The sequence below is a fragment of the Eleutherodactylus coqui genome, chromosome 3 (genome assembly GCF_035609145.1).
Source record: "Eleutherodactylus coqui strain aEleCoq1 chromosome 3, aEleCoq1.hap1, whole genome shotgun sequence".
Classification (NCBI taxonomy): Eukaryota; Metazoa; Chordata; class Amphibia; order Anura; family Eleutherodactylidae; genus Eleutherodactylus; species Eleutherodactylus coqui.
The window spans coordinates 90,380,861-90,397,987 of NC_089839.1; the positions used below are offsets into that span (position 1 = coordinate 90,380,861).

Genomic DNA, 17,127 nt, shown 5'->3' on the forward strand with positions numbered 1-17,127 from the left:
AGCTTGGATAGTAGATGTGATACAGGTGGGCATGGAGGCCCTAATACCCACCCTGTTGTACCGCTTCTAGCTTGGATACAAGATGCGATATAGGGCGGGCATGAAGGCTTTAGTACCCTGTTGTACCACTTTTAGCTTGGATACAAGATGTGAAACAGGTGACTATGTTGGCTCTAGTACCCTGCTGCACGGCTTCTAGTTAGGATGCAAGATGAGACACAGGCAGGCATGGAGGCTCTAGTACCCTGTTATACCACCTCTACCTTGGATACTAGATGTGATACGGGCGGGCATGGAGGCTATGGTACCCTTTTATACCACTTCGAGCTTAAAAACAAGAAGTGAAACAGGTGTCTTTGGAGGCTCTAGTATCCTGTTGCACCACTTCTAGCTTGGATACAAGATGTGATATAGGCAGGCATGGCGCCTCTAGTACCCTGTTTTAACACTTTTAGCTTGAATACAAGACGTTAGACAGTTGGCTATGGAGGCTCTAGTATCCTGTTGTCCAGCTTCTGGCTTACAATATGTGAAAGAGGCGGGCATTTAGAATCTAGTTCCCTGTTTTACCACCTCTCACTTGGATAAACGATTTGATACAGGTGGGCACGGTGACTCTAGTATCCTGTTGTAACAATTCTAGCTTGGATAAACAATTTGATACAGGTAGGCATGGAGGCTCTAGTACCCTGTTGTGCCATTCTACCTTGGATACAAGATGTCATGCAGGGGGTATGGAAGCTATACTACGTTGTTGTACCACCTCTAGCTGGATAGCAGATGTGACACGGACGGGCATGGAGGCTTTAGTACCCTGTTGTACTACCTTTATGGTACCTCCACACGGACACTAAAATTGCATGTTTTTTGCTCTATGCGAGAGTGAGTAAAAAAGCTGATTTATGAAAGCAATGCCTTTCGATGGTTTCATTTACAACTGTGATGTGTTCTCAGTTGCGATAGCCAAAAATCTTGGCATGTTTTATTTTTCGGCTTTTTTTGCATCAATAATATGAAGCCATCTTTTCATCGATTTCGGTGTAAAAAGGCATGACCACTTTACAAAGCAGATACACATTTGTCCTTTCACTGCATTTTGGCACCGACCAAAAATGTAACGCCCATGTGAAGGCACACTAAGCTTTGATAGCAGATGTGATACGGTTGGGCACGGAGGCTATAGTACTCTTTTGTAGCACTTCTAGCTTAGATATGGACTCTATGGGTATATGGACTCTAGTACGCTGTCGTACCATCTCTAGCTTGGATAGCAAATGTGATACCGGCGGGCATGGGGGGGTTTAGTAAAGAGTTGTAGCACTTCTAGCTTGAATACGAGATGTGATACAGGCAAGAATGGACGCTCTGGTACCTCGTTGTACCACTTATAGTTTGGATGGGGAGCATGTACATGCCGTCACCACTCTGGAGGCAATGGTGAACGGGGCAGCAGTACCCATGCAGGAGATGGGCGTGGGTCTCAGTGATCTCACCCCCACCAATCAGATATTTTGCGCTTACAAAATAACTAATGTGTTATAAATATCTATCTTGGGAAAAATCCTTTACACGAGCAAACATAGAAGATTTTCATAAATCCCGTCTTACCGTCGGCTGCATAGCGCTTCTTCTCTTCTACATCGTTTGTGAGAGAAAACATGTCGCTGTACGCCGGCGCCAGCCTCCAGAGGAAGTCAACCTTATTTCCGTACTGAAAAAAAGACAAAAAAAACTTTCATAACGTGATCTAATTCATCACAAGCTGAAAAAATCTGAGCAGAGAAATGATTAAGTGGGGCCATGATACCGGAAAACACTTCGTACAGGAAACCCAGTCAGTAGGTATATTATCTTGTACATGAAGAAGTGTTGCATCATTTATGCTGGAGGTTTTCCCGAAAACAAACTATTTTTTTCTGGAAAAAAACATTAAAATATACTGAAGTAATGTTCAGAATGTCACTACCAATTCCATCCCTATAAAGGGGTTCTTATGAAGAAGACTTCTGTTCACGGGGCTTATGTAATCCATAGAGTGTCTCCCGCTAGGAGAGCCAGGCCGGCAGATCCAGCCTTTACACGTCAGCATCTGCGCTAAGTTGCATATAAAAGCCGTTCCAGTATGAGGGAGCGTCGCATTGTGCAGCGGAGGTCACCTTGCAGCTGGCACTGCTGTCAATTATCCGGGCCCATTCGCTGTCATCAAAAAGGAGCTTCTACGGCATTTCCTTACAGCGGCCCGAGCGGTAATCTCAGCTCCTTCAATCCTGGAATTCGTTCAGGGACTGAACCAGTTAATGTATATGGAAGAGCTAGGCGATGAAGGAGCGGAGGGACCCAGGCTAAGTAATCAAGCTTGGGAGTTGTGGAACACGTACCGTGACTCACCGCAGTTCCAGCTGGCGGTGGGATGGTGAGCGATGGGTCTCGGGGGGTGCGGGGAGCCGTTGACGCGACAGATATAACTAGACGACTTTTAACAGCCAGACCCACGTGGGGCTCTCGCCCCTTTTGCCTTCGTGCTGCTTTCTCTACTCCTGAGAGTCTCTTTTTCTCCCTTATCTCTAATCTTCCCCTAAGTACCTTATGTGTTTGTTGGTCCTTTTCAACGTTGGTTAGCAATTTTGATGTTTGAGAGTACATCTAGTTAAGAGTTGAACGGGTTCAGCAAGTGTAAGAAGGTGCTGGTTACGAGGGCCTAGTGACACACCTTAATTACTTTAGAAGGCGGCCCGCAAGATTTCACCAGAAGGACCTTGTAAATGATGATACAGTTTATTCAGTTATTGTGACATTTGTCATCAAACCCCCAATCACAAGCTGCGGTCCGCGCAACCCACCATAAAACCAATGTTATCTATTTCTCTCTATCTGTTGTTCTGTTTTATATGTGATTAATATGTGAAAATTCCAATAAAAACATATTAAACATAAAAGCCGTTCCATCACAGCTTTTATTATTGTTTATGGTAGGCGCCAATCATCACAACTGATCTTGTGTTATAATGTGTTTGTGCACGGGAGGCGACAGAATACAGCGGGGAGCAGAAAGCTGTAAGAGCATCTGCATGCTTGCCGAGCGGAGAGCCACAAGTACAAGGCTGCTCGCATTGAGGTCTATGGACAGCCCTACAGCCGCTATTACATCTCCCTACAACCTTTACGTATTTGTAGTCCACTTAAAGGGGTATTCTGGTTTTAGAAAAGTATTCTGTTACACTTGTATCAAATCCTCGAGGTTCTCAAATCTTACAGCCATTTTCCTTCTTTACCTTCAGTGGATAAAACCCCGTCTTGGTCTGAAAGACCATTTTCATCCAACGATTTGCGCCTTTTTGGAATATTAATGACGATGACAGATGCCGGGTAACGGCAGATACCTGTCGAAAAGTTAATCTGCGGTGTTGGATTTCTGGCAGTTGTCGGGTCATTAAGAAGTTGTTCCTGTTTAATGACAGATTTGCATCTCATTAACAGAAGCCTGGGCTCGGTCTCCTATCATGGAACAGATCCTTCAGTCGCTTTGTTCAAATTGCCATTTAAAATCATGTATCATCATCATCATCACCACAGACAGCAGCCTTCACAGGCCAACCGTGAACGATCGGTCGTTAACAAAGGCCATCTGAAACCCTTAAGCCCCATTTACCCACAAAGAGGATCGATAAAAATACAATCAAAAGATAGGATGATTGACAGTCCGAGCGATCATTTTGGATAAGCTGCTAATGGGCACTAATAGCCATTAGTGGATTATTAGATTCATTTGCATTAACATGAGCATGCCTTTGATGTATGCAGATAACAGCAGGTGGTCTGTTCTCTGAACACAGCCTCTTTGTTCTGTCACAGGACTGCAGCTGAAAACAATGTTATCAGCGCTCCTGTGGAGAACTCGAGATGCGGCCACCATGGACTTCAGGCTCAAATTACATTGCGTATGAGTAGCGTTTATACGCAAAGTTACTAAGCGACACAGCGGGAAGTAAAAAATGAACAAGGAAACTGCGTGTGTGAGATACGCTGTCATGCAGAGTCAAAAATCGCTGCCGTACACCGGGTTACACAGCGGTAAAGCTCTGCAGTATACACACAGCATTTCACAACACGCTCTTCTGCGCCCGGCCTTTAAGTGCTTGCAACAAGTCAAGCACATGCATGATCTGCACAGGACCACGGGAGATTTTATACTCTGGGTGTAAACAGTGAAAACTTCTATTAAATGACTGCAAGCAGAGGTCTTGTAAACGGAGGAATTCATATAGAAATTATATCAGAAGATTGTAACTCTTTATTATACAAGGGATTCCTTTTATTTGCTGAGATTGAAATACCCTTCTAAGCCTTCAGTCACGGATCTTGTATGTCCAGGTCATTCAGACGGAGCTCCCGGACACAACAATAGGCTTTCATTAGTCAAATGGAGACAAAAGGTCTCCATTTAACTAGGTTTCCGTTAGTTTCTGGCCAGATAGAGCCGTGTAGTCGACTAAGTTATTCTGTCCGGCACAAATGTGGGAAACCAACAGAAACCTGCTGAAATGAAAACGTGCAGCTTTGGTCTCAGCTTTAGTAATGGCAGCCTATGGTTTTGTTCAAGGTCGCCAATGAAACCCATTTGAGGATTCAGACAGAACCAAGAGACATAAGGAGATTTAGCTAAGTCTTAAATATACAATGTGAGTCCACAGGATGTGCCTTATCGGTGTGAAAAGAACTGTTCCAGCGAGTTGCTTTATGAATGGACTACAATAAAATGAGGATTGCAAAGTTTTAAAACTTTGTGGGCAGCATAGGATACGTGGAAGGTGGGGAAATACTTTTCTAGAATGTGACTTAGTACTGTCATGTAACATGTGATTTGGGCTGAGGGGGCATTCACACACAGCGTATTTTAGTGTGGATCAGCACCAAAATCAGTAGAGCATTTGGTGCACATTTTGGTGCCATTTTTGCCTTCGGACCTGCAGACGATTTCACCCTCTCAATGGAAGATGTGAAGTCTGCTGCGGCTCTATGGTAAACTCAGCATTTAAATCCACACCAATAATCCACATTTGGAAGCAGCTTTTGGTGTATATTTTTCATTGCAGAATATCCACCCCAATTCTGCTAGGTGCGCCCGTACCCTTAGAGAAAGCCTGTTCACGCACCCCGAGCAACTGACAGCCCCCCGTACAGTATATGTATTAGGCCCACAGGAAGGCAGTTCTTTCAGTACCTTTTCCTGCTTGTTCAGTAACACTCTGAAGCCGTCATGTTTATCGGACTCGGAGCCTTTGTGGATGCTATCCGCTTGCTGCAGCAGAGGATGAAGTTCAGCTTCTTCTTTGAGGATTTTAGCCCTTTCGACTTTGACAATTCCCACTCCAGGCTCATCCTCCGATTCTGCTTCTGGGTCAGTCTGAGCAGTGATGAATCTGCAAGAACATAATAGGAAATTACAATGTATCATTCTCTACAATGTTTATTATAATGGTTACTATGAAGATGAGTGACGGCTACATGACTGCGACAACCATCACTAGTACTGAGGGATGTAATACAGGGAAACAGGAAATAACCTATAATAAAGGATGGAAGATGGATCCCCAAGGCTGTAAACACTGAAACCATTCACTTATGTTTGACCTCCTGTGGCATCACATCATACTGCAGGAGCGATCAAAGCATTGTAGGTTCTTGTTCCCTATGGAGGCTAAAAGAAAAAATGAAAAATAAGATCAATTAAGTTTACTAAATTATGAAAAACAAAGTAATAAAAGTTAAAAAAAAAACAACCTTCAACCATATTTATAATAAAAAAAATATAAATAAAAGCAAAAATACATATTTGGTATCGCCATGTCTGTAAAAGTTCAACCTACCAAAGTATCACATTATTTACGCCGCACGGTGAACGTCGGCAGAAAAAAAATAAAGAACGCCAGAAATTCGCATTTTTGTTCACACTGCAATAAAAAGCGATCAAAAAGTCTTATGTATTACAAAATATCAGCAACGTAAACTACAGGACGTCCCGCAAGAAATGAGGCCTCGTACAACTGTGTCAACAGAAAAATTAAAAAAGCTATTGCGCACAGAAGATGGCGGCAGAAAATAATTTATAAAAATTAAATGTCTTTGAAAAAAATACAAGTACTTCAGCAAAAAAAACTATAAAGTTTGGTATGGTAGTAGTCGTACCGACCTACAGAATAACGTTATGTCATTATTGTACCAGTTTGTAACAAGACGCACTGAAAGATGGCGGAATTTCACTTTTTCAGTGCATTATATGGTAATTTAAATAATACCATTGAAGAATAAAACTTGTCTCGCCCTCACAAGCCCTCATATAGCGACGGCGAGGGATATATAAAGGGGTTACAATGCTTTAAAAGAAAGGAGGAAAAAACAAAAAAATGGAAAAACGAAAAAAAAAAAAAAAAAAGCTTGGTCTCTAAGGGGATAACCTCCATAAAAGCATCTCCGCCCGCTACACCCAGATCCGCACTGGCGAGGGCGCTGCCCATTGTAACCTATGGAAATACACGCCATGTATCTGGATGATGGACACTTATTGACTGCAGCAGAAAATGACCCTCACAAGGCTTTATTATTCCTCTCATTAGTACAATTTATGGTTTATCCCTCCAGCGGGTTTGTTTCAATGTCCACACAACTGTAAGTTTTCTAAAACTCCAGAAATTTCTGATAAACTATGGGCACCACTGCCAACCCAGACATGAAGTGCCATCCTTGCCCCATCTACTAATAATGTGGCCCTAGAAGAACCAGCCATGAATTTCTCCATTTCTTTGGGCACTAGACCATCACTCAAGGTGCCCACATCACTGTGTATATGGCAGAGAAGAGTACTGGCAAGCAAAGTACTGGCAGCTTCACTGACCTTTGACCTCCACTCGGCCAACTGCCATTTCCTTTCAACTGACGGCAGCGGTTGGATCGAAGACTATTGGATTGAGAAAAATGTCGTCCAATGGACATAGAGATGCCGAAAAGCGTAAGAGAGAAGAGGAGTGCGTGAGCGGACTCACGGAGATAAAGAGGAGGAGGAGCGGAGAGGATGAGGAGCCAAGACCGGGCACCAGCCAGGACCCTCTACCATCAGACCGCGGATTTAACATCAATCGCTTCACCGCCCTTCAGATCTTGGGCAGAGGAAGCTTCAGCGAGGTAAGTTATATGACTGTTATTTTCACTACTTCCATTAACTGTGCAGACTATTGTTCCCTGTTATCAGCCATGTAACCCACAGGAGAGGCTTAGGATACTTCTATATGGGACAACTGGCAGGTAGGGACGGCGTTACCACAATCATGGGGCATTCTATGCACATTTCCATATTTCTGGGACTGGTGATGATTGAGCCGTTATAATCACAAGGCTTATTTCTAGATCGCATTCTTATTATAATTCTTGGTGGTTTGTTGCTAGGCAACCGTGGCGCTAAACTTTCCCTGCACTCCGGGACCTCGCTGCTGGACAGTGGGACGTTTCGGTGTCCTTCGGGGGATGGCTCTCTGCACGCCCCTTCATGCCCTGGCATGAGTGCGGGTGTTTATAATGGGATGACGCTGGCGGTAATAAGAGTCAGTAACCCCTGATGGAAAGGATCTACTGTTTTATCAGCAAATAAAAGATGTATTTCTGTTTATGCTTCATTGTATTATTTACATTATGTGCTTGGAAATAGCGATTATTTATTGTTTGTATATATATGAATTTATAAGCTCTTTATGCTCAATGGACAGCAAACTTTTATAAATGTGGGGATTTTTTTTGGGGGGGGGGCAGATTTATTCATCTATTGATTGATTGACTTATACACATGCATTGTAAAAAAAAAAAACAACGGGCGATGCGTCCGAGGAACGTGCAGAGAGAACATGCTGCAAGTTGTTTTTTTTCCAGCATCAAGATGCTGAAAAAAAAGAGAAAAACAGTCATGATATATGATTCCATTCAAAGGAATGGGGTTCTTATTTGTGCGTCTCGCAGAGTACAAATCTTGCGCGCTCTTCTTGGCCGTGTGAAGGCGGCCTAGTGATAAATCCCCTATGTAATAAATGTATATGACTTTCCCCTCTGGCCGCTGTCAGTGATAATTTCCTATCTGCTTTCTTGAGGTGGTCCTGGCATCTTTCCCCGGAAGGAACACCTTTATGGCCATCAAGGTTGTCGACAGAGAAAAGAGCAAGGCGGACGTCATAAGGAGAGAGCGGCGGATACTCCTAAAGGCCCAAGACTGCCCCTTCATCTGCCATCTGTACGCCGCACAGCAGTCAGCAGACCGGGCCTACTTCATCACGGAGTATCTGTCCGGAGGAAGCCTGGCAGCAATGATCAGAATGTGCGGCAGCTTGGACATCAACCATGTGAGGTGAGTAAATGACTAATCAGGAGCCGGGGGGGGGGGATACTGAGGGCGACATGACAGGTATAGAAGAGTGGAGGACATACAGGCTGCCATAAACAGCACCTCTTCTGGTGGGGACACTATGATGGTGACATGATGTCGGGGGACTGATGTCATGTCATTCATACTACACTCTTCTCTCAGATTCTACACAGCGGAGATTGCTTGCGGCCTCCAGTTCCTGCACCGACGATACATCATCCATCGGTAAGCACAACTTTCCCACATCTCCCCGTTTCATTGGTGGAGATAATGTACCCAGCTTTCCCAGAGTTCTGAATTAGGACTGGTTTGGCTGCGGTACATTCCCAAGTCTTCTGTATCACTGAACAGACTAACATTTCTCTTTTTTCTTTGCAGTGACATAAAGCCGGCGAACATCATGCTGGACGGAGATGGACACATCCGCCTGATTGACCTGGGGCTGGCCCAAGATGGCGTTGTCCCGTCTAAGAAGATCAGCGGGGTGACGGGCACATATCGATTCATGGCCCCAGAGGTGCTTCGCAAAAAGGACTACGACGCAGCAGTCGACTGGTGGAGCCTGGGGATTGTCGTATCCTGGATGGCGACAGGACAGTCCCCTTTCTACCACGGCTCCTCCAAGAGAAAGATCATCAAGTCCATCAAAAGAAAGAAGCCAAAATTCCCATCTTGGCTTGATGCGGACGTAAAGCATCTTGTGAAGAGACTGCTGCGAAAGAAGCCTAAGAAGAGGCTGGGTGTCCACAAGAACATCAGAGGTCACCGATTCTTCAACACCGTAAATTGGGAGGAGCTGGAACTGAGAAGGGCAGAGCCGCCATTCAAGCCCTTCAGCAGAGTTCCGAGAAACAGAGACCTGCCATGGCCGGAGGATGGTACACCCCTTCACCCCGTGGACAGATTCTCGTACACTTCACCAAGCTGGACCCGGTAAGATCTTCCTCCTCTAGGGATGATGTTCTTCAGGCAGACCTCTGTGTTCACCATCATTGTTCCTCTAGTGTCAGACAGCACAGGAGGTCATATAGTAACCCTGCTTCATGTCACCATGTCTGGTCGGCAGACTTCTCCCTCCTCGGCTACATTATTATTGCTCCTGTAATTACTATGTCTCTGCTTCTTCTTAGGATGACGAGAAGAATCCGATTGTGAAGGAAGCCACGACCATCTGGTAAGTATCTTCTATATACACCTACACATACCCATCTGTACACCTATATACACCTACACATTTATATCTGTACACCTATATACACCTACATATTCATATCTGTACACCTATATACACCTACACATTCATATCTGTACACCTATATACACCTATACACACAGGACATCTACCATTATATCCATACACTGTAGCAGAACCTCACATACTATAGAAAGATTAATATATAAAGTATCTTTTCTTTAGATCAGATACAAAGCAGATCCTGATACAAGCCATCATGTTACATTAGTTCACTGGTTTATATCCACTGCTGGTAAAATTGACAATTCTGTCTTATGTCTTGTAGGCTCAACCCGTGCCAACTATCTGCTTAACCCACGACTCTGCTGCTGTAGAAGACCCCGGCTTACCAACAACATCCTCTCTCCACCAACTGCATCCTGCATTATCATCATGTAACCCTGAACCCCGACATCCTCCAGCTGACATCGGACATCATCCTCTCCTGAAGACCCTCAACGCCCCCAGGAGCAGCCTGTGCTTGATTGGTAACTGGCGAGTTCAGGAACAATAGCCCGAGTGACTATTATCCCTGAACTCCTGGTTACTAGTAAGACCTCGGCACAGGCCACGTAAGTAGCACGCACCACATACATGAAGGTTAGACACTAGTGTAGACACTAACACATACATAGACACAAGTATACACACAGATAGGTGTAGATGTCGGCTTTGATCCAGGGACTTGCTCTGATCGCCATATTTGGGGTCAGGAAGGAATTTTTCCAACTTGAGGACAATTGGCTCATACCTCAAGGAGGTTTTTGCCTTCCTCTGGATCAACTCACAGCCTTAAATAGGGTTAGGTCTTATTTATAAGGAATCAGCCACATAAATAACATAACATAAACAAGCACAATCTTTAGCTGACATCACATACACTAGGGAGGTGAGCGGCTGGCGTTGATCCTGGAATTTATTCTGGTCGCCATATTTGGGGTCAGGAAGGAATTTCCCCCCCTTAAAACAGGATAATTGGCTCTTTCCTGAAGGGGGTTTTCGCCTTCCTCAGGATCAACACAGTCTATAAACAGCTTTAGTCCAATACACATTATATCTCACACAAACAATAAATGGTAACAGATTTATATACATTTATGGAAACAATAATACATTTTAGAAAGTCAGGTCAGATTTCGGCTTTGATCTTGGGACTTGCTCTGATCGCCATATTTGGGGTCAGGAAGGAATTTTTCCCCTTTATACAAGGATAATTGGCTTTTTCCTATCAAAGGGTTTTCGCCTTCCTCTGGATCAATTCCGCCTCAACATTCCCCATAATAAAATCTACCATTTCCTACAACTAGAAATAAAATGTTCCTTCTCCATAAATCTTTGTGTCGGTGTCTTTATTTCCATTGGATGTCTTATTTAGGCCAAATGCCCAGGGACGGATTATCGCTGCGGAATTCACGGTCAGACACCCACCGCGAATTCCGCAGCAATGTCCGTCCACAGACATGAAGTGTTAAATGATTCTCACCTGCCCACGAGAGGAAATCAACTGCGATTTTCCGCTCGCAGAGGAGAAGTGCAGCATGTTTTATTCTATGCGAAAAATCTCACGGACGGTTTCCATTGCAGTCAATGAAAGCCGTCTGTCCTGCAATACTTCCGCAGTGACTCAGAATTAAAAGATGCGACATGTCGATTCTTTCACTGTTTCCGCTGCAGCCTCTCTACTCTCTATGGGGAGAGATGGCTGCAGCGGAATGCAGGCGGCGAAGACACTGCAAAAGTGTGAAGATTCATTTTTCCTGCAGAAATCTGGCGATATTTCCGTGTGGTCGCTCCATGAGATTTCAGTCCTTTGTGAGCCCAGCCTAAGGGGGGCAATAGTGGGTGCAGGAACGGCTTCTAGGATGGCACAACTGCATCAGTAACAGCATCTGATCTTCCAGCTGTGCGTCTACTCATTACTTATAAACTTCTCATTGTAGAGATGGCAGTATGCATATCTGAAATGACCCTTTAACGAAAGCATTTACACAATGCCATATGCAAATAGGAAGATGGAAGGCTTGTCTAAAAAGTCTGACATTGACTTGCAGGAAAACTGCCCTCCAATAGGTGGCGCTGCAGGGGTATTGTTCCATCTTCCCTACTTGCATATTTCCCAGAGGAGCATGGATGGCCTTATAAGTCTCCTTCCTTACCTTCTAGGTGCTCTCCTTATGGAGAAATGATACTCATCCTGACCCAAAATGCCAAGAAATATCCCAGAGACTTTTTTAAACGCAGTATCACGGATTCATGAGGGTCCCGTGGCGGAATCTGATGCGGAATCTTCCACTTCTAAAAACCGCAGGAGAAATCTGTGGCTGAGCTGCATGTTTCTGCCGCAGGTTTACAAGCAGATTTAGCCGTGTCAATGGACATAATCCACGTATCTGTGTGAAGTAGCGTCAGGTCATTTCACGCATGTTAGCAAGGAAAATTCCGCCGATTTTGCTCTTTGATGCGGCTAAATCCGTGTGCGGATCCACGGCAGAGAAACTGTGGATTTCTGCCATGGTTTTAGGGGAGCTGTCTGTGCAGTAAATAAGCGGCAGAAACATGTGACTTGGCCGCAGGTTACTCCTGCAGTTTTTAAAAATGGAAACGTCCGCATCGGATTCCACCATGTGACCCGAAGATAATAGTAGGTGGTTCTGCTCAGGACCCTCAGACCCTCCTCTATTATCCAGACTGGAGAAACTCTACAAATAATGTCTTTCCTCCTGATAATCTGGCACATCTTGTAATTATATCTATTATGCAGCGGGCAGTGAGGGTCCGGTGCGGCCCACCCCCGTGACTCGGACTCAGTGCCACGTCAAACTTTATAGTTAGAGATGAGCGAGTATACTCAGTAAAGGCAATTGCTCGAGCGAGCATTGCCTTTGCAGAGTACCTGCCCGCTCGAGATGAAACGTTCGGGTGCCGGCGCGGGGGAGCGGTGAGTAGCGGCTGTCATCAGGAGGGAGCGAGGGGGAGAGAGGGAGAGAGAGATCTCCCCTCCATTTCGCCCCGTTCTCCCCCGCAGCTCCCTGCCCGCCGGCGGGACTCGAACGTTTCATCTCGAGCGGGCAGGTACTCGGTAAAGGCAATGCTCGCTCGAGCAATTGCCTTTACCGAGTATACTCGCTCATCTCTATTTATAGTATATTTATTCTGAAAAGATACAGTGTTTCAGTATAAATCACCGAAATAGAGTGACAGTATACTTCTTTTATCTCATTAAGCCCAAATCACCTAAAAATAATCTTAAAACTAAATTTTATTAAATTTGTGTTTAACAGAATGAATGGACAGACTCATAGATGTAGACATAAGGGTAGACCCGGGTCTATGGCTGGCCACCAAAGGGTTACACACCTTACAACCTATTCCCTTATAGCTGTATAGGGCCGGAGAACCTACAAATCCATGGATGATGCATCGGTATAACATTGTAGCTCCGCGGCGCTGTACCAGGGATGCCAGGGAATAGGAAGGCACTTGCTGTATAAATCTAAGAGCCTTTTGTTTTGTTGGTCCTCCGAGGGGAATGTCTGTATACTCTGCCTGGATTATTGTAGTATACAGCGCACTATTTGCTGCGGACGCCAACAATAAATGCAGCACTGACTTATGGATCCATTCTATCCTGTAATAAGCCACGTTCTCAGCTATTTTCTTTGGTGTTTTAACCCCATTTCCTTATACCCGCTCCTCTCTTTTATCCTGCGTTATTCCCAGCAGGAGGAATAAAAGAAGGTAAACCCTTGTATGCCAGGGGGAGATTTACACCAATGATGGACATATAGTGGCAGCATAATGACAGGTGCGCTATTTGGCATTTATACTGCACACAATGTCATTTCACTAAGACAAATCGCCTCCTCAGTTTCTAATAAATTAATAGAGAGGAAGGGGTTAACATGGAGACAGCAGAACGACAGGCACGCCATTTTAGCGTTTATTCCGCGTGCACTGTCGTTTTTTCTGAAATAATTTGTCTCCTCAGCCTCTGATAAATGAGTAGGGGGGAAGGGGTTAACCACTGGTGTCTGTGCTCAATATCCCAGTAATAGGTTTCCAAAGTTTGGGGTACACAGAGACACCAGAACGACAGGCGCGCCATTTAGTATTTACCAAATACTAGCATTCTCCCCAGCTCCCGATAGAGGAGTGGGGAGGAAAGGGTTAATACCCGATGTAAATGGCCCGTATCAATGGGAGAAACCCTAGCTATCTCTCCCAATGCTGAGGAGCAGCGCTGTCCTAGAGCTTAGTGGGCACCGATGTAGCCGCATGATAGATGGTATCAGGCCGCCAACTACACTGGGCTAGCTGCAGATAACGTGCCGACTACCTCATCTAGATTTCTGGTCACCGCATCGGCGCAGCTATGCCTTGATTTGAAATAAGCGTTTGGGTAATGAATAAGCCACCTATTCAAGCTGGGGTTTGAATGCAGAAGTCATATGACGCGAATGTTAGCCAGACCAGATGTCTTTAGGTACTATATGTACACCGTCTTCTTTGGGCCACTATATATTAACAATGACCGTCCCTTTAAGGTGATTTCCTCTCACAAGATCCCTGTACAATTATGTAGATCTCCACAGACATGGATTGCACTTATATAGGCAGTCATGAATCTCCCTTAATTGAGGCAAATATAGCCAGCACTTTATGGGGACTGAGAAGGGGTTAATCCCTAGTAGAAGCCAGCTTACTAGTTGTGGCTTCAGAGACTGAAGAGTTAAGGGGCACGGAGACCCCAGTAAGAGCGGAGGCACAATATATAGAACGGCCGAGGGGAGCTGTCCAGTGCTGATTCCCATGTGGAGTACCGGGGCGAACAGACGCCCTCCACAATCAGGGATCTCACGCTATAGGGAGAGAAGGGAAGGGGGATGTCCAGTGCTGATCCCCATGTGGAGTAAGAGGGCGGAGAGATACCCCACACAATCAGGGATCTCACGCTATCGGGGGAGAAGAGAAGGGGGATGTCCAGTGCTGATCCCCATGTGGAGTAACGGGGCGAACAAACGCCCTCCACAATCAGGGATCTCACACTATATGGGGAGAAGGGAAGGGGGATGTCCAGTGCTGATCCCCATGTGCGACTCTATTTATTTATTAGAAACTGAGGAGGCGATTTGTCTTAGTGAAATGACATTGTGTGTGGTATTAATGCCAAATAGCGCACCTGTCTTTATGCTGCCACTATATGTCCATCATTGGTGTAAATCTCCCCCTGGCATACAAGGGTTTACCTTCTTTTATTTCTCCTGCTGGGAATAACGCAGGATAAAAGAGAGGAGCGGGTATACGGAAATGGGGTTAAAACACCAAAGAAAGTAACTGAGAACGTGGTTTATTACAGGATAGAATGGATCCATAAGTCAGCGCTGCATTTATTGTTGGCGTCCGCAGCAAATAGTGCGCTGTATACTACAATAATCCAGGCAGAGTATACAGACAATCCCCTCGGAGGACCAACAAAACAAAAGGCTCTTAGATTTATACACCCAGTGCCTTCCTATTCCCTGGCATCCCGGGTACAGCGCCGCGGAGCTACAATATTATACCGATGCATCATCCATGGATTTGTGGGGTCTCCGGCCCTATACAGCTATAAGTGAATAGGTTGTAAGGTGTGTAACCCTTTGGTGGCCAGCCATATACCAGGGTCTCCCCTTACGTCTACATCTTGGAGTCTGTCCATTCATTCTGTTAAACAAATATTTAATAAAAGTTAGTTTTTAGATTCTTTTTCGGTGATTTGGGCTTAATAAGATAAAAGAAGTATACTGTCGGGGGGTGTGGCTAGCCAGCAACAGGAGCGCACGCACGGGCCGGGGCTCCTGATTGCAGAGACATACCGGCGTGTTTCTGTCACGCCTGGAGGCCTCCACGGGGCCGAAACAGCTACCGCGGGCACTGCCGGACCGGGACGAAGTGAAAGAGACCCCCCGCGGGTCTCTAGCGAATACCGCGATTTTGCGGCCTACGGAACCGGGCGCATCCCCGGCCTGGAGTTACAGACGCGGCCGACCGGAAGTGAGGGCCGGCCGCGGAAAGCCGCGGTAAACGCCTGCCGAGGAGCACCGGAGGCGGGGGAGACAGTTGCTGGGATCTGCAGAGAGCCCGGGAGTGGGCAGAAGAATCAGGAAAGAGAGCGGCAGACCCACAGGACTGCAGACTGGGTGAGTGACGCCGCGGCTGCGGCCATCGGACCCTGCGGCTCCCCCTAAGCTCACCTACCCCTGTGGGACTGTGATAAAACCCTTGGGGCACTGGAAACCCCCTGCAGCGCAACAGACACCCCAGGCCAGCAGACACACTGAGGGGCCCCCTCCACCCCTCCCCCCAGCCGGACCTCACCTAGGCAGAGGGAGACAAGGGGTGCAGAGGAAGAGAATCGGGGCAGTGCGGGGGAGGAAGTGGAGAGGGGACGCTGCGGAGAATAACGCGGGGTCCCCCCCCCCCTTTTTTATTTTTTTCCTAAGGGAGCACTCTACTCCGAACCGAGGGGTGCAGTCGCAACTGCCTGCCCCCCCCCCTCACATTCCCGTGTGTCTCGCCCCCTGACAACGTGGCACCCCAGGACTGTAACTCACTGCCATATGCGCACCCAGAGGCTAGGATCTGAGCTTTTGCCTGAAAGAACCGTGTTAAAGGTGCGCGTAAACTACTACACTATGACTGCACCCCAACAGCCATGCAGTAAAGCTTAAACTGCGCATGAATCCCCCCCTGTGACATCTTATAAGTTCGAGCCTACGGACATTCCCTACTACTATTCTCCAACAAGATGGCGCCCACCAAGCAAGCCAAAATAACCAGCAAGCTGCAGCAATATTCTAGGCCCAGCACCTCAACGGACCCCCGACCCAATGCGCCCTCCAGCCCGCAGAGCGCGTCCCCTGAGGCAACAGCACCAGTTTCGCCCTCCGCATCTGGCCCAACTATCGCCGATGTATTGAAGGCGATTACAGAGTCGCGCTCTGCCCTCACAGAAAAAATTGATGCACTACAGTCGGACTTTGGTCTGCTGCGAGCGGACGTCCAAACGCTGAGAGAGCGTACAACAGAAGTCGAGACGCGAGTCTCCAACCTGGAGGACACTGTTACTCCACTCTCAGACCAGGTGCGCACCCTCAACTCCAACCTCACGGCGCAGGGGAAAAAACTGGATGATATGGAGAACCGCCTGCGCAGATGCAATCTCAGATTCATAGGATTGCCGGAGGGCGCTGAGGGCAGAGATCCTTGTGACTATCTGGAATCGCTCCTCAAACAGGAGTATGGCCCCAAATCTCTGTCACCCCTATTCTGCGTCGAGAGAGCACACCGCATCCCATCAAGAGCCCCGCCGCCCGGAGGCCCTCCACGCACCTTCATTGCAAAACTTCTTAATTATAGGGACAGAGACAAAATTCTGGCGCTCAACCGTGAGAGAGACCCGATAAGGGTTGACGGACAAACAATCCGTATCTTTCCGGACTTTTCCTTG

The 17,127-nt window shown here is 46.4% G+C and overlaps 1 protein-coding gene across 1 annotated transcript in view; it reads right to left on the reverse strand.

Moving 5' to 3' along the window:
* Positions 1 to 1,546: 1,546 nt before the first annotated feature.
* Positions 1,547 to 17,127, reverse strand: part of LOC136620153 (regulator of microtubule dynamics protein 2-like) — a gene marked incomplete at its 5' end in the record, with an annotated part of 371,477 nt that continues 355,896 nt past the window's right edge. Inside the window, 2 exons of the mRNA XM_066594864.1 lie at positions 1,547 to 1,711; positions 5,222 to 5,420. Coding sequence (XP_066450961.1) covers positions 1,547 to 1,711; positions 5,222 to 5,420 — 364 coding nt within the window. The remainder of the gene's footprint in view (positions 1,712 to 5,221; positions 5,421 to 17,127) is intronic.